Source organism: Colobus angolensis, unplaced genomic scaffold, assembly GCF_000951035.1.
Source record: "Colobus angolensis palliatus isolate OR3802 unplaced genomic scaffold, Cang.pa_1.0 Scaffold362, whole genome shotgun sequence".
NCBI classification, from domain to species: Eukaryota; Metazoa; Chordata; class Mammalia; order Primates; family Cercopithecidae; genus Colobus; species Colobus angolensis.
In genome coordinates this window covers 107,329-130,322 of record NW_012116955.1, presented here as the reverse complement: position 1 = coordinate 130,322, position 22,994 = coordinate 107,329, and the positions used below count along the sequence as shown (strand labels likewise).

General features: G+C 40.2%; 2 protein-coding genes across 5 annotated transcripts in view; one reads left to right on the top strand and one right to left on the bottom strand.

The window, feature by feature from the left end:
• Positions 1-433: 433 nt before the first annotated feature.
• On the bottom strand, positions 434-3,628 carry RWDD2A (RWD domain containing 2A). 2 transcript variants are annotated; one of them, XM_011953464.1, is made up of 3 exons: positions 3,498-3,628; positions 2,276-2,616; positions 434-1,372 (listed from the first exon to the last, which is right to left on the bottom strand). In XM_011953464.1, exons 2-3 carry the CDS (start codon positions 2,474-2,476, stop codon positions 695-697), a joined length of 879 nt encoding a protein of 292 aa, XP_011808854.1. In that variant the 5' UTR covers positions 2,477-2,616; positions 3,498-3,628; the 3' UTR covers positions 434-694. The 2 variants fall into 2 exon arrangements, with proteins under 2 accessions (XP_011808854.1, XP_011808855.1); XM_011953465.1 differs by having other exon boundaries at positions 2,276-2,397; positions 3,498-3,556.
• Positions 3,629-3,647: 19 nt separating this feature from the next.
• Positions 3,648-22,994, top strand: part of PGM3 (phosphoglucomutase 3) — a 28,325-nt gene continuing 8,978 nt past the window's right edge. The window contains exons 1-10 of one of the 3 annotated variants that reach the window (XM_011953466.1): positions 3,648-3,762; positions 5,932-6,137; positions 8,133-8,317; positions 9,842-9,909; positions 13,933-14,066; positions 14,971-15,166; positions 16,920-17,077; positions 18,040-18,123; positions 20,912-21,010; positions 22,498-22,611. In XM_011953466.1, the coding sequence (XP_011808856.1) occupies positions 5,934-6,137; positions 8,133-8,317; positions 9,842-9,909; positions 13,933-14,066; positions 14,971-15,166; positions 16,920-17,077; positions 18,040-18,123; positions 20,912-21,010; positions 22,498-22,611 (1,242 nt within the window). In that variant the 5' untranslated portion in view covers positions 3,648-3,762; positions 5,932-5,933. Of the gene's footprint in view, positions 3,763-5,677; positions 5,760-5,931; positions 6,138-8,132; positions 8,318-9,841; positions 9,910-13,932; positions 14,067-14,970; positions 15,167-16,919; positions 17,078-18,039; positions 18,124-20,911; positions 21,011-22,497; positions 22,612-22,994 lie in introns of those variants that run through there. The other 2 variants (XM_011953467.1, XM_011953468.1) reach the window with 2 other exon arrangements.

Genomic DNA, 22,994 nt, shown 5'->3' with positions numbered 1-22,994 from the left:
CGGGTGGATCACATCACGAGGTTAAGAGATCAAGACCATCCTGGCCAACATGATGAAAACCTGTCTTTACTAAAAATATAACAATTAGCTGGGCGTGGTGGTGCATGCCTGTAGTCCCAGCTACTTGGGAGGCTGAGGCAGGAGAATCACTTGAACCTAGGAAGCAGAGGATGCAGTGAGCCGAGATTGCGCCACTGTACTCCAGCCTGGCGACGAAGTCAGAGTCCGTCTTAAAAAAGTAAACATGTCCTTCCTGTTCTCATTTTAAACTTGATTTAGACTTCCAATAATGAAAGACAAGTGGGTGTGTCCTACATGTGTGCTAGCAATGTGAAACAAATGCTATTCATATTTTTCAATTCGTAACTGCAGTTTGATTTTTGATGTTAGCTATGGGCTTTGGATTCCCCTTCCATCAAATCAGCTTCACAAGTTAAATGGATTGTTTTTATTTACAGTGAAATAGTTTTTGAATGACTTAACACAAGAACCTAGACATGACATCACAATTGCACTGTTATAAAGTTTAAAGGCCTATTCATTTCACTGTCAGTTGAAATTCATTACCAGGTGAAAATTCGGGAGCTGGGTTTTGCACTGAGGATGCTACACAGCCACCAGCCTTTTTATTTTGCTCTTAATAACAGAAATACTGACTTAGTGAAATTACAAGCATAGGCCTCTCAATAGCTTTTTACGAGTCTGCACTTTTGCTTTCAATACCAAATAGTATTTGAAAAACATGCTCACTTTTGTGCTTCTTGAGAAATTCTAAGAACTGGCCCAGATTCATGTGATAGTCATTCCTTAATCCATAGTCACCATGGGCCTCAAGGAGTAATTCTTCAAAAGAATGGAAAAGGCGCAGGTCCTCACCATTTCCTTCTGTCTCCACGCTTTCAGCATGCTTACAGGAAATGTGCTTCCAATTGGGGTACCTAATTGTGTGCCAGAACTCCTCACAGTGCTCTTTGAAACCCTCCACACAGATTATACCAGGCTTTCCTGTCATGCAAAATCCAGTCACATCTAACCTTTTCCCAACATCCAAAATCTTTTTCCTTAGGTCCTGCTGATATATATGGTGACTGTAGATCCACATTCGGAGGAATGTGTTCTTGACTGGCTTTGCTTGTGTAGATGGTTCATACACAAGCTTTCTGCTCAGGAAATAAGATGCACTGTTGTCCTGTAGCCACTGGATTGCTGCACATACGCAGAGCTCACCTGGATCAAAAGTCCCTATGTAAGAAGTGAGACCTTTGTTGAGAAGTAGCTGCTGATGTCTGTCAAGTTCGGATGACCGTCCAAACAGCTGCAATGCTACATAGGGGTAGCTGTGAGGCATGGTCACTTGCAAATCAATTTTCACCTTAAAATGAAAATCAAATAGATTTAAATACCATAACATCTCATAAGCTAGTTTATCAATAGCAACTGCATGATTTTGAGAAATGTTATTGCTACTATTAAATGACAGCTGTGTACCAGGTACTTTACATACACGATTGCTTCCTTTTATGCATTATTTCAATATTTATTGAACGACATGTGCCAGGTGCCCTTGTGCTGGGATAAAAAAGTGAATAAGCCAGACACTATTTTTGCCCTTCATGAAGTCCAGAGCCTAGTGGAGGAGACACACATTAAACAAATAATTACACATAGCAAGTATTTAATTTCAATTGTGAGAAGCATTACTATGGAAAAGTGGAGGGTTCCATTGAAGTGTGTAACCAGCGGGACAGAATCCAGTCTGGGGAACCAGGAAGTTTCCTGACAACTGAAGGATGAGTAGGAAATAGCTACAACAGTGGTTCTCAAATGCCCAGTCCACGTGTTACCTATGCTATGCTAATGTTGCTGGAGATAAATGGATTAGAAGACGGAGGTAAATTCATTTTTAGTCTTCAGATTTTTCCATCCGTATTTGCTTTCTGTGTTGTGCCATAAAAAATCCACTCATTCACTCCTTAAAAGCCAGTTTTGTTACAGGAGATATTTAGATTTATGAAAATCATGATACATGTGCAAGGTAGTCCAACTGGATGAGTGAACAAAATAATGGCATAAGACTGCAAGATAGCTTCAATTAAAACTCCAAGTATATTTGTTAAAAAGGTGTGTATGTTTACATAAAATTCAAGATATTTACTGAAGACAATTTACAGAGCATTCCATATCTTTCAAACAAGGTAATATGCACCTGGAATATTTCTATCTTTCCTTGACAGAAAGCTGTTCCAGATGGTTCAGTTAAAATCAGGGCACCTACCTTGGGCTCCTCAATTTGGAGCGTAATTACAAATTCGATTTTTGGCGGCAGCGCCTCCCTTGTGCCTTCCAAATACCTCTTTATATTCGTCAGGGCATTTACATCTTCAAGTTTTACTTCTCCTTGGTTAGGAAACATAGAAAACAGCATTTCCATCTCCAGTAGCTGAAGCTGAAGGCTTTCTTTCACCGAAGCAGACATGTTGCCTCGCAATCAACCTGCCTGGAAACCTCACAAGGCTCAGGGACGCTGGGTTTGTCAATGCCAGCCGGTGTCCAGCGAAATTTCCCGAAGGTCCCTTTACGTGGAAGCAATTCTGCAGGAACGCTTTGCACCAAGAGCTAGGGGCACAAACCGGACACTTACACTCTTCCTTATTTCCTGACTCCAAAATCTAGTATGCACAACATCCCCTAAAACACTCCGTTAAAACCCATATTCTGCGTACCCGGGCTCCGGGCTCCCGCCTCCCGCACCCCGCACTAGATAGGGGAATCTGCACTTTCAACAGGTGTTTGGAATTGTCCCGCTGCAGGTGGCAGGCAGACACCTGCAGCCGCTCTGCAAGCCTGAATTCTGGGAAGGGCTGGGGCCCGGCTTCCAATCCCACCCGGGGCTCGGGCTTGGGCGGAGCCAGACGCTGCGGCTAGAGAGGCCGCAGTGCCGACGGGATGGGCTCCGGGTTCCCCAGTCCTGGTGTTACCCCCAGCGCCAGTCGCCACCCCTTGGTCTCGGACTCGCGGACCGCCCCCCTCGCCGGGGTGGCCTTTTCGCTTGGGCCGCATCCCAGGGCTCCGGACGCTTACGATTCACTGGCCTCTGCCCCGAGGGACCCAGGATGAGGGTAAGGGGTATCTCAGAGGTCATTAAATAAAAGATGTTTACAACGAGCTGGGGGAAGGGGGTACCCGGGGAGACGGCGGTCGGAGAAGGCTTCCCGGATTCAAACGTTTGGGAGATGACCTCGACGTCGGAAGGGGGATGCGGGCCGCCGGCGGCGCTCACTGTGGGCGAGGTCGCCCTGTCCGACGCCCAGCGACGGGGCTGATTCCCCACCCCCGCCCCTAGCCAAGACCACTAGGAACCCCGGCTTCCCAGGAACGCAGGGCCTGCGGCACCCAGAGGCCCGGATTTGGAGGCGGAGGCTGCGTCTCCGCGGCTGCAGTGCTCTGAGGGCCCGCGACCCTCGGCCCCAACCCCCGGGCCACCGCTGGGGCCTCACCCTTCCTGGTCATTCAATGGAAACAGCCCCAGAGCCCGCTCGGAACCGCAGCCGCAGTTCCTCAGGCGCGAGCTGCGCGCGACCGGCGGCGAGGCGGGGGCGGGGCCGGAGGACCCTCCTCCGCCGTGATTGGCCGGGGGGCGCGGCGACGAGCCGGAAGCCACGCAGGGCCACGTCTACGGTTCTGAGGACTGGGTCTGGGTGCAGACCTTGTCGCTTGGGCGTTTGTTGGCTACGTGTAGGTGAAGGGGGCTTCGTGACCGAGGTAAGCTGGGCCCCGAGGCTCGGAGTTGAGAACGGAGACCAACGGTCGGCAAGGGCTCGGTGGGAGCGGGACAGGTCGGATTCTCGGCCGGACGGAGGGGCTAGCGGGCCGGCGCGACTGACCGAGCGGCGGAGCGCGCGGGACACACCTTCAGGCCCCTGCGCCCCGCGAGCGGGCTGGTCGGGCCCAGCTGCGGGTCTCCTGCCTGGCCTCTGGTCCGTGTACCTAGGCGAGCACCTCAGGGTGGAGTGCCGGGTAATTCGAGGGTAGGCGGGAGAGAGGCACTAAGGAGGTTTGAAGATTGAATGGAGAATAGGGGGATACTCTTAACTTTTTGAGTGAACGCTGGATTTGGCAAATGTGCTTAAAATAAAGGCATTCGCAGACGCATTGAAGGTAGTTGTAGGACCTGAAACGCATATTATCTGGACCTTTTTTTTTTAATGGCTTTTTGGAGTTAACAGGACTGGTTTACACCCTTATGAATAATCATGACACATAACGTGACTGCTCAGTTTTTACAAATATGTATTTATCCTTAGGAAAGAGATTTGATCACTGTCTTGAACTAAATTAGCTTGTTGAATGCCAGCTTTTTCCAGCTGGACAAAAAGCAACTGTTTTTCACCATTTCTTGTAAGTTCTGTTCATTGAAGCATTGAAGGACAATAAAGAAAACAAGATTATGAGGCTAGCAGCTGGGGGACTGGACTGCTTCTCATCTCTGCGCTAATTGGGAATTAATTGACCCAGGAAATGTATATGGACTACTGAAGGAAAACTACTGACTGAGGTTGGAAACCCCAAGTTCCACTTAATGGGAGTATCCCAGAGAAAACAGTATTAGTGGGCTAAGGGCCGATGTTTTTGTTCTTGTTTGTTTGTTTGTTTTGAAACTGAGTCTCGCCCTGTCGCCCAGGCTGGAGTGCAGTGGCGTGATCTCTGCGCACTGCGACCTCCACCTCCCGGGTTCAGGCGATTCTCCTGCCTTAGCCTCACAAGTAGCTGGGACTACAAGCGCGCGCCACCACGACAGGCTACTTTTTGTATTTTTAGTAGAGACGGGGGTTTCACCATGTTGGTCAGGCTGGTCTTGAACTCGTGACCTCGTGATTCGCCCGCCTTGGCCTCCCAAAATGCTGGGATTACAGGTGTGAGCCACCGCACCTGGTCTGTTTGTTTTGTTTTGAGACAAGAGTCTCCCTTTGTCACCCAGGCAGGAGTGCAGTGGCGCGATCTTGGCTCACTGCAGCCTCCACCTCCCGGGTTCAAGAGATTCTCCTCCCTCAGCTTCCCTAGTAGCTGGGATTACAGGAGCCCGCCAACACGCCTGACTAATTTTTTTTTTGTATTTATAGTAGAGAGGCGGTTTCACCATGTTGGCCAGGCTGGTTTCAAACTCCTGACCTCAGGTGATCCGCCTGCCTCGGCCTCCCAAAATGCTAAGATTACAGGTGTGAGCCACCGCTCCCTGCCGATGTTTTATTTTTTAAAGTAAAGGAGAAAGGTAGCATTCTTTAGGAAGAAGATATTGCTAGTTTTAGAGCAACATCGTAGAAGGGTGTCCTGATTGTCCTTAAGAAAATGGAAAAAGATCTGGGTAGTCTTGGAGAAGAAACTGTTGCCTTTTGCTTTTCCTTTGAGAATATGTCTCTGTAGTTTCAGAGGAATAGCAAAAGAACCACAAAGATTTCTCAGATATTTGGGGATATGTAGTTTCAGTCCACTCAAGAATCTGACTTTAGGCCTCAATCCATCACCAGCTATCTATGTTAATTTAGGTTAGTTTCCCCTTTTGTAAAAGGAAATGATCTTTGAGCACATTGGAGTCACTGAATAGGTGTAAAATCTTCATTTTAGTTGAGAGTGGACCAGTTTAAGTGTGCCCGGGTCTGGGAATAGTCCTGGAGCTAAAATGGGAGGAGAATGGGGACAATCTGATATCTGCCCTGAGTCTGCCCAGGAGTGGACAATACAAGTTGGGCAAGATCATCTAGGTAATTCTAACCCACAGGACTTACTCTCCTGCTCATTGCTCTGTCAAACATAGGGTTCTTTGAGGAGGTTCAGAATGAGACAGACCTATTCGTTTGGGGTGGCAGTTTTTGAAGCAAATGGTTTTCGAGAGATTACTTGTTATGCCTGAAACAATATTTCTTAATTTTGTAGACATGGATTTAGGTGCTATTACAAAATACTCAGCATTGCATGCCAAGCCCAATGGACTGATTCTTCAATACGGGACTGCTGGATTTCGAACGAAGGCAGAACATCTTGATCATGTCATGTTTCGCATGGGATTATTAGCTGTCCTGAGGTCAAAACAGACAAAATCTACTATAGGAGTCATGGTAACAGCGTCGCACAATCCTGAGGTAATGGGTTTAGTGCCCTGATAAAGCAGACCATTATTTACAATACCAAGCCTTAGTGTCTGAGCAGTTTGACCTAAAGTACAAATTCTAATTCTAGGAATGTGCCTTCTCATTTATATGTGCTTTGGATATGAAACCACTTTTTTTTTTTTTTAAGAGTGTGATCATTAAGCTCATGATTCCTAAGGGTGTGGAAAGAATGAAAAGATACTGTCTTTTTTTTGGAGTGTCCATATTAGAGAAATAACAATGTTCTTCCAAATTTATTGATTTAAGACATTTTCGGTAATTGAAAATTGTTTCCTTTGTTAATTTAGCAGTGATTAAAGATACTGGGGATGGGTGAGGGAAGGTAAAGATTTGAAAAGAAACTTTTTGAACATTTTTAGACAGGTTTTTGTAGCTCGGCAATAATTTCTTGTTCTGAATGAACAAACAGGTGAGCTTTGGCAGAACATTGATGACGCCTTATGATTCTAGTCTTTGTGACAGACTTTAATCAAAGTATTCTTTTTGACACAATTATTTTTTCAGCTTTGTTGTGGTATAAGTGATAAATAAAAATTGTATATATTCAAGTCATACAACATCATGTTTTGATATATGTATACATTGTGAAATGATTAATGCTATCAGGCTAATTAACATATCCATTACCTCACATAGTTACCTTGTTTTGTGGTGAGAATACTTAAGATGTACTCTAACCCATTTTCAATATATATTATTATGGACTGTAGTCACCATGCTGTACATTAACATCTTCCAGAACTTATTCATCTTATAACTGCAAGTTTATGCTCATTGGCCAGCATCTCCCCATTTCCCTTACCCTCTAGCTGCCACCATACTACTCTCTGTTTCTGTGAGTTCCACTTTTTTACATAACACATGTATGTTATGATCCTGCAGTATTTGTCTTCATGTGTCTGGCTTATTTAACTTAGCATAATGTCTTCCAGATTCAACCATGATGCAAATGGCAGTACTTCTTTTTTAAGGCTGAGTAATATTCTATTGTGTATATATACCACATTTTCTTCATCCATTTATCTGTTTATGTGCACTTAGGTTGTTTGTATATCTTAGCCAACCTCTTGACACAATGTAATTGTTCTGTATTGTCTGTAGACCATTAATACAGGGTTTGAGTAATATGCTTCTATTTGATTGCTGGGGGTGTGGGATTTTTGCCTTTGTAGCTAAATCAGCAGCAAGTTAAAGTGGTGTAGGTCTGTGAAGGATTGCAACCTCCTCTTCCCCCAAACAAGGGCATTGCTTGTCCAAATATGTGATCACTATAAATGTGTAAATGTCTAAATATGTAAATCACCATAATTGATTGACTGATCGACTTCTAGGAAAAGCCCCACATTTATTGCTAGTTCCAGAGGCATTCTCAAAATGATTCTCATTTCTTTCAGGTGACATTCACTGTGAACTACACTTTCTTTCTAGGAATTTGAGAACAGTGTTGGGAGGCAGTTTTCATTTTCTGTCCCACCTGCTGGTTGACAAGCTGGCTAGTGTGTTCTTGGAGTTCCGAGTCATAGTGAGAAGGATCTCTGTGTGCCCTTATTCTGCTCCACTTGTGCCCTAGTCAGTTTATTGATAGTGAATACACAGATCACAGCCTTTTACAAAGGCTAGTGTGGCATAGTGTTCTTAGGTGAGTCAGATAGACTTGCTGTTTTAATATCGGTACTGACATTTATTAGCTGTATGGTCATAAGCAAATTACCTAACCTCTCTGAAGCTCAGTTTTCTCAAAGTAAGATTGGACTAAAAATAGGATTATTAGTTTAATTGATTTATGTGTGTCATGAGGATTTAATGAGGTAATAGATATATAAAATACCAGTATTAATATTTGGTGTTTATTGTTGAAGCTGCTCAGCCATCACTGTCTTTGTTTGAGGGGAAACAGCTTTTGCGTTCTACTCTCAACTCAGCCTCATGAGTATGCACAGATTGCTTGTTTGTTTTTCTTTTAAGGAAGACAATGGTGTAAAACTGGTTGATCCTTTGGGTGAAATGTTGGCACCATCCTGGGAGGAACATGCCACCTGTTTAGCAAATGCTGAGGAACAAGATATGCAGAGAGTGCTTATTGACATCAGCGAGAAAGAAGCTGTGAATCTGCAACAAGATGCCTTTGTAGTTATTGGTAGAGATACCAGGTGATGATAAGAGTTACTGGTAAAAAAAAAAAAAAAAACTTTGGGAACATGATATAAACGATTGTATCAGTTTTAATCCAAGACAAATGGAAAGAAGTAAAGTGGAACTACTCTGAGTTGCATGTCTACCTGCATGGCCTTTTTAGTAGGATGTAGTAGCTAAGTCACTACTGCAGCTTGGGGTTTGGAGTCTGACTCCGGTTCGAAACCCTAGTCCAAAACCCAAGCTGCAGAATAATATATGGAAAATACTTCCTGACACAAGAGAAGCACTAAATAAATGTCTCCCACTCCCTCTGTAGGTTTTTTTTTCCCCTACAGAGTCCTAACACATGATTTGAACCCATTATTTTTAAAGATTTACTTTGTAATCTGTTATTATTGTTTCAGATATTTATATCATTTTTCCATGCTGGAGCTCATTGAAAAGTATAATATTATTTTGCAGCTTTTGCCTTCCTTAACAAAAATGTATTTTTGTAAAGTATTAGATGAAAAGTATACTTTGCAACAGTAGCATTTCCTTTTGCATAAGATCTGATTTTAACCTGAGATTCTTTCAAAGGGAATTTTCTACTCAGTCTCCAATACCTGGACTGGTTTTTCTTACCCTCTGTTGTGTTAACCAGAGGGTTTTCCAGATACCGATGATAGTAGCAGAAATAGCCAAGTAACTTATGTTCTGAAGTACATTATCCCACCACAGTAAAGCCATCCCACATGTATTTGGTTCTTAACTATTAACTAATCTAAGTGATAAAACATCTTTTCCTACAAGGCAGTTTTTTAAAAAAAATTTTTTTGACATGGAGTCTTGCTCTGTCACCAGGCTGGAGTGCAGTGGCACAATCTTGGCTCATTGCGCCCTCCACCTGCGGAGGTCAAGCGATTCTCCTGCCTCAGCCTCTCAAGTACCTGGGACCACAGGCGTGTGCCACCACGCCCAGCTAATTTTTGTATTTTTAGTAGAGATGGTGTTTCACCATGTTGACCAGGATGGTCTTGATCTCGTGATCCACCCGCCTCGGCCTCCCAAAGTGCTGGTATCACAGGTGTGAGTCACTGTGCCTGGCCAAGGCAGTTTTTTAATCTGTTTTATTTTCAGATAGATAATTTGTTCTGACTTTACCAAATGGAAAACAGGTTCTATATCTTTGGTGGCTTAATACAAGAACTGTCTTATACATACTGTGTATATTCAGTGTTTATTGTTACTATTCTTAGAGTTCAGACATGTTGCTGTAGTCAAACTTGAAAAGGTATTTGGGTATGGTGTGGTTAAGAGTGTCCTTTATTTTATAAATTCATTTAAAAGCCAGAATTTTTCCAAGAACTAAATTGTGAAAGGCTATTGGAAAATGCTTCTAATTTACCAGTATCTTCAGAGTTTATAGCTTTCAGTTCAGATACAAGGAACTTATTATTTTGAAATCTGTGACGTGTAATTTTAGCATTTGCTTGCAGAACCAGCAACCCTGCCAGTTTCCGGATAGGATATATTATTTTCTTCCTTTTCTTTCCTAGGCCCAGCAGTGAGAAACTTTCACAATCCGTAATAGATGGTGTGACTGTTCTAGGAGGTCAATTCCATGGTATGTAGTTATCCTGAGTTGGAAATTAAACAATCTTTAAAAAACTTTTATTTACAAAAGTAATGTATATTTATTTAGAAAAGTGTGAAAATACAGATGAACAAAAAATGTTTAAAAAATGAACTTCTGGATACAAAATGCTAACTTTATAAATAATCTTCCAGGTCGTTTCTGGGCAGGCATGTTTGTTTTACCTATGGCAGTACTATAGGAGATTATAGGTGGGAAATTCTGAACAAATAAAACTTCCTTTACTTTGGTAAGGCTGAATTTCCTCAAATAAAAACCTTTTTAAGTACTTGAAGATGATCATTCTGGGGAGCTTTGTCAATATTAGGTTTTCACTAATAGCTGGTCTCCTGTGAAATCAGCTGTTACCTGTCAAGTAGTGATGGGCAATATCTTTGACAGGTAGTTCTTTATGTTATATCAAATGACAGAGAATTAAATGAAACAACACACTAGGATCCCCTTCTCACACTGTGTCTATTGTGAAGGCACTGCCTCCACTATGTTTTGAGGTGAATATTTTCCTGGTGTGAGATCTTTCTCATTAAAACAAACATCCACTCTTGACCTTTGAAACCTCCTCTGACTGAGTTCTGACTGTGTTCCCTTCCTGCACAGTCAGTCTGGCCTCTGCTGAGGGCTTGCTCTGCTTACCTTGTCTGTTTCCTCCTCTTCTGTCATTCTTCAGCCTTCTGCAGGTGAGTCTCTATCCTTACCTCTCTGTGAAATAAATGTCTTCCCAGCCCACCCCTGGCATCCATCTGCATTGTTATTGCCAAATCTTGTGGATATTGTAAAGTAGGAATTCTTAACCAGGGACCTCTGTGGCATGTCTGGGACTGCTGCAGAGGACCTGTGGACCTCATGATACGATGTACAGAGTGTTGCCCCCACAAGCACTTTCCCAGGGAGTGTACAAGTACTTCTGCTCAGATACTCAGAGGGGGCTGTGATCTAAAAATAATTTTAATAATTTATGCTTTAAAGTTCTTACAGTTGAAGTCTTTGTAGCTTTCCGTAATGTTAAAGCTCTTTCTTTGAACTTCTACTTGGCCACTATTCCATATTGGTCTTCTCTGTTGGCTCCTCTTCTGTCTCTTTCAGGGAGGATATTCCTCGGGACTCTCTTTCATTCTGCATGATTTCTGAATGATTATCTCTACTGCCATAGCTTGAGCTACCTTTTTTTTAAATTGATTGATTGATTGATTGATTGATTGATTGATTGTTTGAGATGGAGTCTCACTCTGTCACCAGGCTGGAGTGCAGTGGCTCGATCTCGGCTCACTGCAGTCTTCGACTCCCTGGTTCAAGTGATTCTCCTGCCTCAGCCTCCTGAGTGGCTGGGATTACAGGCATGTGCCACCACACCTGGCTAATTTTTGTATTAGTAGCGACGGGGTTTCATCATGTTGGCCAGACAGGTCTTGATCTCCTGACCTCATGATCCGCCTGCCTTGGCCTCCCAAAGTGCTGGGATTACAGGCATGAGCCACCATGCCCGGCCTCAGTCATTTATTAATTCATCAAACATGTTTTACTACCTGCTGTGTACCTCCCTCTAGTAGTCTGTTTCTGTTTGACTGTGTATCACAACCTATAGTAAGAAACCCATTATGTGTCATGACATGTCAATGTGTGCTTGTATGTATAACTGAAATAATAGTTTGAATAAACAATGCTCATCCTTCCTACATGAAATGCAATCATCTGTTTAAAATGCACAAATGCTGGTTTGTGTCTTACTAAGTAAATTCCATGGCCCATTGGCAGGCTGTGGCCTGCAATTTGTAAAGCATTGATCTGAGTGGTGTCCTCCCTTAGGTGGCCTGCTTCTATGTCGTGTTCACCCTGCCCCAAACTATTCTTTCTGTCATCCCCAGAATGGTTGTCTTTTTCAGCATTTTCATTCCATCTCTAGAACCATCACTCTTCTAGTGTTTTAGTCTAGAAAATGTTGAGGGTAATTTTTTTAAGCTTTCCTTCATTTCTCTCTTCAGCTTAGTGTATTTCAGGAAATGAAAAAAGGTTCACGTAGGGAGAATGGGGGTTAGGAGAAGAGTAGGGAGGTAAGGTGGGGCTAATTCATACGAAACCTTGGAGGTCATGGCAAGAACCTGGGCTCTATTCCAGATACAGTGGAACTCCATTGAAAGATTTTATGCAAGAGAGTGATGTGATCACATTTCCATTTAAGCCAGTCCTCTGTCGTAGAGAGAAGGGAAAGGAGAGTTGTAAGAAGGAAAGAGACCAGCTAGGCCACTCTTGAAAAATTAGTATTGCATTCAAAGGATTTTGTGGTATATGGGGAGAACAGAACTGTGAAGAACACATTCCAGGTTTCTGAGTTGATGAGTTGGATAGATAATGCTGTTCATTGGGTACATAAACTAGTCATTTAGTAAATGTTTCTTTGGTAATTTTGATACTGGTCATAAAATTATTTTGTTTCTTCCTTTAGCATGTCTTTTAGAATAATGGGTTCCTCTAGTCAACACTTCATTAAACTAACCTAAGCTCTTATTTGCATTTTTTGAGCTTCTCCATCTCCTCCCATCTCATCATTATACCAGAGCTAAGGTTGCCTTCATAAGGTACCATTTCTGTTAAATCACTTCAGGGCTCAAGAATTTAAAGTGACTCCTTTTTGCCTCCAGTCAAATTGTTGTGTTTGAGGTTCAGGTCCAACTGACAGGTTTAGTCACTGAATATTTACTTATTGGTTACCGGGCCAGCTTTGCTATCCATTTTTCTTTGTTTTTTTGCTCATGGTGCTTTTCTTACAAGTTAGCTATGTTTAACTTTAAGCTGGTTTTTTTTTTTTTTTTTTTTTTTTGAAAATTACGGGATGTTTCTGAGGTTTATAATGAAAGTACAGCCCTTTAGTAAAGTTCAGTCTTTGGCTTCTGCTGGGTACCTAGGGCACTGGCTGGGTTCACTTTAAATTGATTCATGACAGGCCGGGCGTGGTGGCTCACACCTGTAATCCCAGCATTTTGGGAGGCCCAGGTGGGTGGATCATTTGAGGTCAGGAGTTTGAGACCAGTCTGGCCAACATGGTGAGACCCTGTCTCTACTAAAATACAAAAATTAGCCAGGTGTGGTAGTAGGCACCTGTAATCCCAGCTACTTGGGAGGCTGAGGCAGGAAAATCCCTTGAGCCTGGGAGATAGAGGTTGTAGTGAGCTGAGATTGTGCCAGTGCACTCCAGCCTGAGCGATACGGCGAAACTCCATCTCAAAAAAAGAAAAAAAAAAAAAAATCTGACACAATTCCTTTGGACTCCTGCGGTTATGTATGTTTGGGCAGGAAATTCATTTGAGGGCCTGTGCTTGGTAATAGCTCTTCAAGAATGGGTTTTCCCCTTTTCCCTACTTAGTGTTAAGATAACTGTTGTGGGAGTGGTGACATGGGGTGATTAATTTCTGACTCATCCTCACACTAAAGGTATAGTTCTTTGGGATTTCAACTTCATGAGAGTCTAGTCTTCTACTGGGTTCTGCATCTTAGATCAGCGTGGGCTTTTTTTGCTCTGAAAACTGTAGCTCAATTTCTAGTTTAGAGGAATTACTTCAGAACAAAACCGGCTTCCAAACTAGCTTAGATCTTGGAGTTCTTGCCTTCAGGTATGTTTCGGCCTGATAATTCTGTAACTTGCCAGCACTGTAGTTCTTTTTAAAAGGAGATTTTTGTCTTTTATCTAGCATTTTAGTTGTTTCCAGGAGGATGATTCATCTGAATTATGTAGTTTGCAATGTTACTGGAAACAGAACTCAATTATTACTTGTCTACATTGCTTTATATTTACATTATTACCTGTTTATATGTAGTGATTTTTTTTTTTTTGGCTACTAATAGTCATTTATATTTCTTTTTAAGATTTTTATGTTTTCTAAGATGTCTGAGATGACAAAAAAGGATTTGTCACCCTGAAATTCCTACGTATGAATGCATTTAAACTTTTTTCTCTTTGTTAAGAAATATGGTGAATTGCTTTTTGTATTTCTATGATAGATTATGGCTTGTTAACAACACCCCAGCTGCACTACATGGTGTATTGTCGAAACACGGGTGGCCGATATGGAAAGGCAACTGTAGAAGGTTACTACCAGAAACTCTCTAAGGCTTTTGTGGAACTCACCAAACAGGTGAAAAGTTTATTGAACATGGTTAGAGTTCAAACAAATGAATAAAGTAACTAACATAGTCTACTGAACAGATTATCTTGTTTGTCATGCCTCCTCCTTCCTTTTCCAAAAATGCTGCATATCTCCTTTTTTGTTTTGCTCTAGGGCTACTCAAGGTTCTGGTCTATGTATCCTGCTAACTTACATTGGCGTTTACTTGGCAAAGCACGTAGTACATTCTGAGATCCTTTGGGGAAGAAAACATGGTGGGGGTCTTGACGATGGTTATCATAAGTATTCATTCAGAATGAATTTGATCTTAGTTAATGTAGGTGCCGTTGGCTTGATACCTGAGGCATCTACTACTGAGATTTTCTTTTAGGTATATTAAATGTGGGGAGATTTGAGAAGTATAATTCATTTGAACAACAAATATTGAGTGTATGTCCTTACCAGGCACAATTAACTAAAAGCCCTTGCTCTCACAGAACTTAAAATTTGGGGTGAGGATAGCTGGGAGAGGAGACAATTAGAAAAAAAATAAATCTGCCTGATGATGATGTCACATACTATAAAAAGGATGACATGTCATTACTGCCCATTTGTCTGTGTGCTTATTCTTGCATTTGAATGGCTGCCTTATAATATTACTTTTAAGGGACCCTGTTAATTGAGACTAAATTTTAATAAAGCTCTATGCTGTCAGTTGTTCAATCAGTGAAACTGTTCTATTCCAGGTGTTTTTAAATTTTACTTTAGTGTTTTATAATTTTAAAAATTGATTAATTATAATTGATAAAATTTAAAAATCAAAATAGATGAGTTAACTGAATATTTACATATGCACGTATGTATATATGCTTTATATTTCACATTTATTTTTATAACTTGAAATTTTTTTTCCATGTGTCTTTTTCCTTTGTAGGCTTCCTGCAGTGGAGATGAATACAGATCACTTAAGGTCGACTGTGCAAATGGCATAGGGGCCCTGAAGCTAAGGGAAATGGAACACTACTTCTCACAGGGCTTGTCAGTTCAGCTGTTTAATGATGGGTCCAAGGGGAAACTCAATCATTTATGTGGAGCTGACTTTGTGAAAAGTCATCAGAAACCTCCACAGGGTATGTTGTACTAGCAGTGTAAAAATTTGTTTTTAATGCTCTTTGAAGCCAATCTCACTTATAAACGAAGGTGGTAAAGTGAGTTAAGAATCATGCAGCTAGTCCTGGCTCTGCCACATTTAGACACTGAGAAATCTTCCCATTCTCAGAGCAATTGAAACATGGTCTGCTCTCTCTGCCTGTAAATCACACCACTCCTCATAGTCTCCAGGAAATCAGGTGGGGAAAGCAAAGTCAGGAAATGGCATTCTAGGTTCTCAAACTGGCATGCGTCAGAATCACTTTGAGGACTTGTTAGCACACAGATTCCTGGGCTCCACTTCTGAGTTTCTGGAGATCTGGCATAGGATTTGCATATGATAGAAATTTGCATTTCTATCAAGTTCGCAGGCTTTGTACATGGTGCTTGTCTGGGGATCCCTTTTGGAGAATCAAATCTAGAGGGTAGCATAGTAAGTATTATTAGATACTTTATCTGAATTAGATATACTATGGAAAGCGAATGTAACTGCTTATACAGTTGTTAGTAATCAGTGTTTTCCACTCAGTGCAGAATAGGAGGAGGAATTTTTCTTCAGATTTTAGTTGTAGTAAGAGGTGTTCTGGATTTATCTGCATTATAGACCCTACATTATTTGCTTAGGACAAACCTGACTTGCAGTTATGTTTTGTTTGACTGGCTGCATTTGTGTGTTTGTCTGTGTGCCACTGTTTAAAAATTCCGTGACTTCTCTTACATATTGGAATCTCTAGCATCTCTTTACCAAAATCAGAAAATGTTCACACATGGCATTAGTCCACTGCAGTCAGATAGATGCTGCCCCCCTTAAATAGGACATGCATTCTAGAACTCTAGAGACTTCATCATCCAGTTGCCTCATTCATTCATGTTATTATGCCTTACTTAATAAGCATTTAAAATGTCAGTGTAGTCAACCAATTTGAGCTCCTTTTCATTGAATTGTTTGTTTTGACATTTACTTGACAGTTCAGTTCTGCCACTTATTTATTCATTTATTAAACACTGAGCTCTTACTCTTTATGCTCTAGGCGTTGGGACTACAGTATGAACAAAACCGTAGTCTTTGCTTTCCTGAAGCTTGCATCATGTCCTTTTGTCAATCTTATGATCCCATCCCTGACAAAAGCCTTTTACTTCTTAGTTGCCTCATGTTGGATTTGTCACTCTGCTGCTATCATGGCTAAGGAATAGCCAAATTTTCTAATAAATTTGATGCTACAATTGCTGAGATTTCAGCAACTTTATGTAAATTTCATAAGCCAGTTATCTCTCAAAGTTATAATTCTTTGCTCTTAATTACCAGTGTTTCTTTTTATTGGTATGAACAAATAAAAACCATTTTTGTAGAATTAAAGCATATACCTCATCTAGTGCTGATTATTTTTTCTATGTAAAGGAGATCACGGTGCTAGGTAAATTACATTCAGAAATGTAGCTTTTAAAAAAACTTTATGGGATACCTGTCTAACCAAACCAACCTGCTTATAAAATGGAATTTTATAGTAGTAGTATAGCAAATTTCAGCATAGATTTTGAATGCTCCTCTTTTCACTTTGCAGTGAAAGAATTTGACCTGTAAAGATCACTAATAAACTATGTACTATTAAAAGATTATATACTATTTAAAGATTAAGACATTGATTTTTAGGACGATAATTTTAAGAGAAAATTCTAAAACTCTTTATAATAAATTCTTAGACTGAAATGCATGTAAATTATCCTATGTGCTAGGAATGGAAATTAAGTCCAATGAAAGATGCTGTTCTTTTGATGGAGATGCAGACAGAATTGTTTATTACTACCATGATGCAGATGGCCACTTTCATCTCATAGATGGAGACAAGATAGCAACGTTAATTAGCAGTTTCCTTAAAGAGCTCCTGGTGGAGGTATGGTGGGGGGATTGGCTACCCTCTAAAACAAGACTTAGGGAAATAGTTCCATATTTTACAGTTATTTGTCAGAAAGACAAAATTTATGATAAATTCTTTACATTAGTGGGCAGGAAATTAAAAAAAGAGCAGTGGTAATACCCAGTCATTTGAACATTTGAGGCTTTGGAACCTGAAGGTACTCTTTTCTTCCTTATACTGGCCGAGTTTTGTGATTTGAAGCTTTAGGAAGTTTTGCTTCCATCATAATTGAAACTTTGATGAGAGTTCTGTGGTCACTCCATAAAAGCCCTAAATTCTAAGAGGAAATCTCATCATCTGATATATTAACTGATTATGATAAGCTTAGTAATGTGAGATTTGTTTCATTTTGCTATATTAGAAATAAATCTCAGGCTAGCTTTAAGTACAGAACGTAACTGGAAATTTCCAGGCTGGAGTGCCGGGGTGCTATCTCGGCTCATTGCAACCTCCGCCTCCTGGGCTTAAGCAATTCTTCTGCCTCAGCCTCCCAGGTAGCTGGGATTACAGGTGCATGCCACCACACCTGGCTAATTTTTGTATTTTTAGTAGAGATGGGGTTTCACTATGTTGGCCAGACTGGTCTCGAACTCTTGACCTCAGTTGATCCACCCACCTTGGCCTCCCAAAGTGCTGGGATTACAGGCATGAGCCACTGTGCCTGGCCAGATACTTTTATTTAAAAAATTAAAGAGGTGAGGATCAGGAGATACAGGCTTCTTAAAAGAGGATTTCTCATAGAATGCTTTAAATAGTGCTCAAATGTATTTTAGGCTTTTTTCCTGGTATACATGTAAATTTTCAGTCAGACATTTATGGCATAAACTAAGGCACAACTGAACGGACTGATAATTTTGTTAGCCTTTAAAACTCTCATTATATTTGTTTTCGTAGACCATACTTTTGATGGCAAGTTAAGTATCATTGTTTTTGTCTAGATTGGAGAAAGTTTGAATATTGGTGTTGTACAAACTGCATATGCAAATGGAAGTTCAACACGGTATCTTGAAGAAGTTATGAAGGTATTGAACCATTTTTGTTTTCTGGTAGTTTCTGAATTAATATCATGTATCTTGAAGTTATGAAGGTATTGAACCATTTTTGTTTTCTGGTAGTTTCTGAATTAATATCATGTATCTTGAAGTTATGAAGGTATTGAACCATTTTTGTTTTCTGGTAGTTTCTGAATTAGTATCATGTTTCTGTGAGGGAGATACTGCCTTCATAAAAGTGATTATGTTTAGTGCATGAAGCTGAGCTGCTGTTCATGTAAAGGTAAAGAGAAATAAATAAGAAAAAATTTAGTTTCCTTGATGAAAAAAGGAAAACTTCTTTCCTTTTTGGAGTTTTCCTTTAGAAAACTTGTGAATTCTTTCTCTGCGCCTTTGCAATAAATGTAAATCTTTCTAAAGGCCCAATAAGCCAGTTTTACAGATCAGGAATATTTTTATTTAAGGTCCTAGAGTCACCAACTTCAAATATAAACATCAAGGAAGATAGCTCACCTATCTCCCAGTCTCAGGAGAGTTTAACTTAGGTGTTTGGGTCCAATTTGTAACTATCTACCTGTCACAGAGGTACGAAAAGTTTTATTACTCCCTTAGAGAAGGGCGGTTAACACAGGTGGCCATCCCTATTACCAAGTAAGTTTAGGATAGACCATGTGTGACAAATGGTAGTGTCAAGTTTTCCTGTTTGAGGACTAGTGTTAAAGAAAAAATAATTCATAACACTTGTTAAAATGGTAAAGCAGACTTGATTCAGGACTGTCGTGATAGGTACAGGGACTAATGTGATGGAGTTTTGCAGTGGTAGGAGAAAGATTGGGCTCAACTCCAAATATAGTAAGGAAAAGTGGGGTTTTATAGCCAAGGAGCAGGGTGTGTGGGGGCAGGTGGTGGTCAGTGGATGAACAATTACTGAGAGGAAACATGTGGGTAAGTGGGTGGTATTTTGGCTAAACTGATCTAGTAGGACTTTTGCTGAAGGTAGGCCAGGGCGGTCACATACTACCTGGGGGATGGTGGAGAATAAGAACTCAGATCAGATGTCACGAGTGGTCATATATCAGGATGAGGGATTCTCGCTAAGCTCACTTAGCATGACTCTTATTAAAATCGGGTTATTGGAAGACATGCCTGAGGACAAGGCCTAGTCAGGCTTAGGTGAGCCTGACTAAAGTTTGGTCAAGGAGAGAATTTTTGTCATTAGCCATCTTTTATCTTAGGAAATTGGATTGGAATGTGTTTGCTGGTTATATTAAAGGGGTGAGCATTTATCTTTGCTATCTCTTAGCAAATTAGCCTGTGATTGAACATCAGTTTGGCTTAATACTTATTCAGTAATAAAACTGTTTCTTGCCCTTCTTTTTTTTTTGGAGAGGTTTTCTGGAGTGGTGGGAGATTCTGTTTCTAGTTATTTCTCCGGTATCCACCAGATGACCACCCTTGGCACCACACTACTTGATCGGAGAGTTACCGAGGTTCATGGACAAAACTGGAAGCCTGTTTGCCTATATTTTCTCATTAACGAGCAGTTCTCCAACTTTTTTGTACCTCATTTCAAGTTCTGGCATTTATACTACTTTTAGTTACCTTTCCATTCTCTAGAAAGCAGGAATTATAAAGTCAGATTCTTGCAGAATTTGGACAGGTAAAGTGAATGAGGGCAGCAGGTGGCTAGAAACAGGGAAGTTTGTGCCAGATGATGTCAACGGTAGTCACACTCTTCAAGAGAAGCAGGAAATCTGAATTTTCATGTGAATTTCCTACTTTTTAAAAAAGAAACAGTGTCTGACTGAAAATTTACATGTATACCAGGAAAAAAGCCTAAAAAAGAAACAGTGGCTGAGCAAAACGAAATATATCTTGAGGCTGCTAGTTTATGACCTGATTTTAATATATAGTTATAATAAGCTCATTCAAGGGGATTCCATCTGGGGCCCATTTGCCCGCCTTTCACAGGGATTGGGTTATTTCACAGTACTTGGGTTATTGCTTTAGTATTTTCATTTTGTCTTAAACATTTATTACAGATAAAATAACCTAGTTTAAGAAACTGTTACTTCTCAACTCACTGTCTTCCAGATGAAATATTTTAGTCCTTGCCATTCCTGAGGTCTCCTACATCCAATCTAATGCTGATCTTTCTCTTGCAGTTTTTCTACTATCAGTCTTTCCTTAACCATTCTTAAAGCTCTCTCAGATCTATTCATTCTTGACTTTCCCTATTCACTGTTGCTGATCCAGCCACTATTTCTTACTGGGATTAGTCCTAGAAGCATCCTGATTCCATTTCTTAACCTTCTAATTGAACTTGCCGCTATTTGTAAACGAAGTTTTATTGGAATAGAGCTATGTTGATTTGTTTATGTATGGTCTGTGGCTGCTTTTGCACTGTAATGGCAGAACAATTGTGACAGAGACCATATGGCCTGCAAAGCCTAAAATATTTACTGTCTGGCCTGTTACAGAAAAAGCTTGCAATTCTGCTCTAAGCTATTCTCCACACTGGAGCTAAACAGCTTTCTAAAACTGTTAGGTCATGTCACGCCCCCACTTGTAATCTTTTGTGTCTTATAAGGAGCCCCTCATCTCTCTCACCATGCTTTACCCCTGGACACGTGCTTCCAGAGTGTGTTCACACTCCCATTGTATACATACCACTTTGTATTTTAATGCTTAATCGTTTTCCTCACTGGACTCGGCCCCAGTATGTTTTGATCCCCTTTGTGTCTCTGGGATACTAGGTATGCAAGGAACATTTGACATCTGAGTAACTGCTGTATTTCTTTAAATGCATGTGTTATAGGTACCTGTCTATTGCACTAAGACTGGTGTAAAACATTTGCACCACAAGGCTCAAGAGTTTGACATTGGAGTTTATTTTGAAGCAAATGGGCATGGCACTGTAAGTTCTCTTAATTACAGTTGGCCTTAGGTGGCACTTATCTTTATAATGAGATTTCTGTATCTGGGAGGTAATAATAGGTAATATTGTACTTTGTTGAAATAATTGGATGTGACAAAAACATCTTTTGGTTATCTTATATACTGATGTATTATGAAACTGTGATACTCTTTTACTTGGTAATGATTCTTCTTTCAATGTGAAGAGATACGCTAAGGTGTTTTGAATAGTTTTTTTTTTAAATTTACCGTTCTTAATTTTGTTATAAGCATGTTGTCTATGCATTTTTTGGCTGGCCATAGGAGAGGAAAAGAAAAATTCAGTCGCTACGGTGAATTGCAAAGTGTTGGAAAGTTGATAATTAATAAGAAATGAAAATGAATTTAAGGTAACTAGTGATAGGCATATAAAATATTTCAATTTACATTTTACATAAAATTACATTTTAAAGTGTATAGTTAAGTAGTTTTTTGTAGATTCATAATGTTCAGAATATTTTAAAAATGTTTTTATACTCACCTCATTTAATGAATGCACTTGAGGTGGCTATCAGAACATTTGAATCTAAGCCGAATAATTTTCCTCATTAGTTTAAAATTGGCTTTTGGAGGGCATAAATATAAAAAGGGGAAAAATAAGTTCCTGCAAAATGCAATTAAGATATAACTTTAGTGATCTAATGGAGAAGCTGGTAATTATTTTCTAAAGGGTAGATAGTAAATATTTTTGGATTTTCAGGCCATATGGTCTCTGTTACAGTTGCTCAACTCTGCTGATCTAGCTTAAATGAATGGGTGTGGTTGTGTTCCAGTAAAACTACAAAAACAGGTGACTAGCCTGTGCCTTATTTTATCAAGAAAAATGTATTTCATCAAGTAGTTGAGCATAGTATGCTAATCTTGCTCAGTATTAGGCCTCCAGAAGGCAATAAAAAAAGATGGGTAAGATATTTCCAAATGAGGTAAGACTCTAGAGGAGCATGATGAATTACATATTGTAATGACTATCCATGACATTTTTTGCCATATTTTGATAAATACTAGGAACTCTTAATTTTGCCTAGCTCGTACCCTTAAGTTTTAGAATAAAACTGTACTAGTCACAATGAATTATTTCCTTCAAAGTAAAAAGGATACAGACAGGCTCTAAGTAACCTGGTTGCACAGAAATGACTTAGCTGGTTGAAGGGAAAACATGAACTTACTATGTGTGTTCGCCTCTTGTCAAGGTGGTGTTTTCTTTGTAATCAGATGTTTAAATTTTTATAGCCAGTTATATAATCCACAAATAAAATTTTCCCCCTAGTACTATCCTCTGGGCTTTAATGTGATCTTACATTAATTTCATACATTTTAAGGCTGCCACTGTGTTTCCCCTCAGTTTCTCCAGATTGACTAGGAGGGAAAAGTGGGTTAGCTAGAATAATAGTATTTATGACTAGGTTTTGGATAGTGTTTTGAGACTGATTTTATATGCTTTTGCTGCAGGCACTGTTTAGTACAGCTGTTGAAATGAAGATAAAACAATCAGCAGAACAACTGGAAGATAAGAAAAGAAAAGCTGCTAAGATGCTTGAAAACATTATTGACTTGTTTAACCAGGTCAGAACTGATGGGGCAGTGGACTCTTGGTTACCTTTACTTTATTCAGAAGATGGATAGAACAGAGTGTGGGTGCATACAAAATTAAAGTAGAGATGTCCTGGCCTGGTGGCTTCCTTGCAATAGTGGTATATTCAGTTGAGATTTATAATGAAATGGAATGACAGAACATTTTTTAATATGCTTCCCTTCCCCTACATCTTATGATGGAAAATTTCAAGTATATTGAGTAGCTTCTACCTAGGATCACAGATTCAGCTACTCAGTGTATATATATATATATTTTTTTAACCAAACCTCGAGGAAATTAAGTAAAAATAACTGGTTGTCAGGCCAGGCGCGGTGGCTCATGCCTGTAATCCCAGCACTTTGGGAGACCGAGG

Bases quoted from the DNA above. Each gene is read 5' to 3' on its own strand.
- RWDD2A (XM_011953464.1), bottom strand. From the start codon at position 2,476: ATGTCTGCTTCGGTGAAAGAAAGCCTTCAGCTTCAGCTACTGGAGATG. The intron at 1,373-2,275 runs GTAGGTGCCCTG...TTTCATTTTAAG, and splicing joins TCCAAATTGAGGAGCCCAAG to GTGAAAATTGATTTGCAAGT.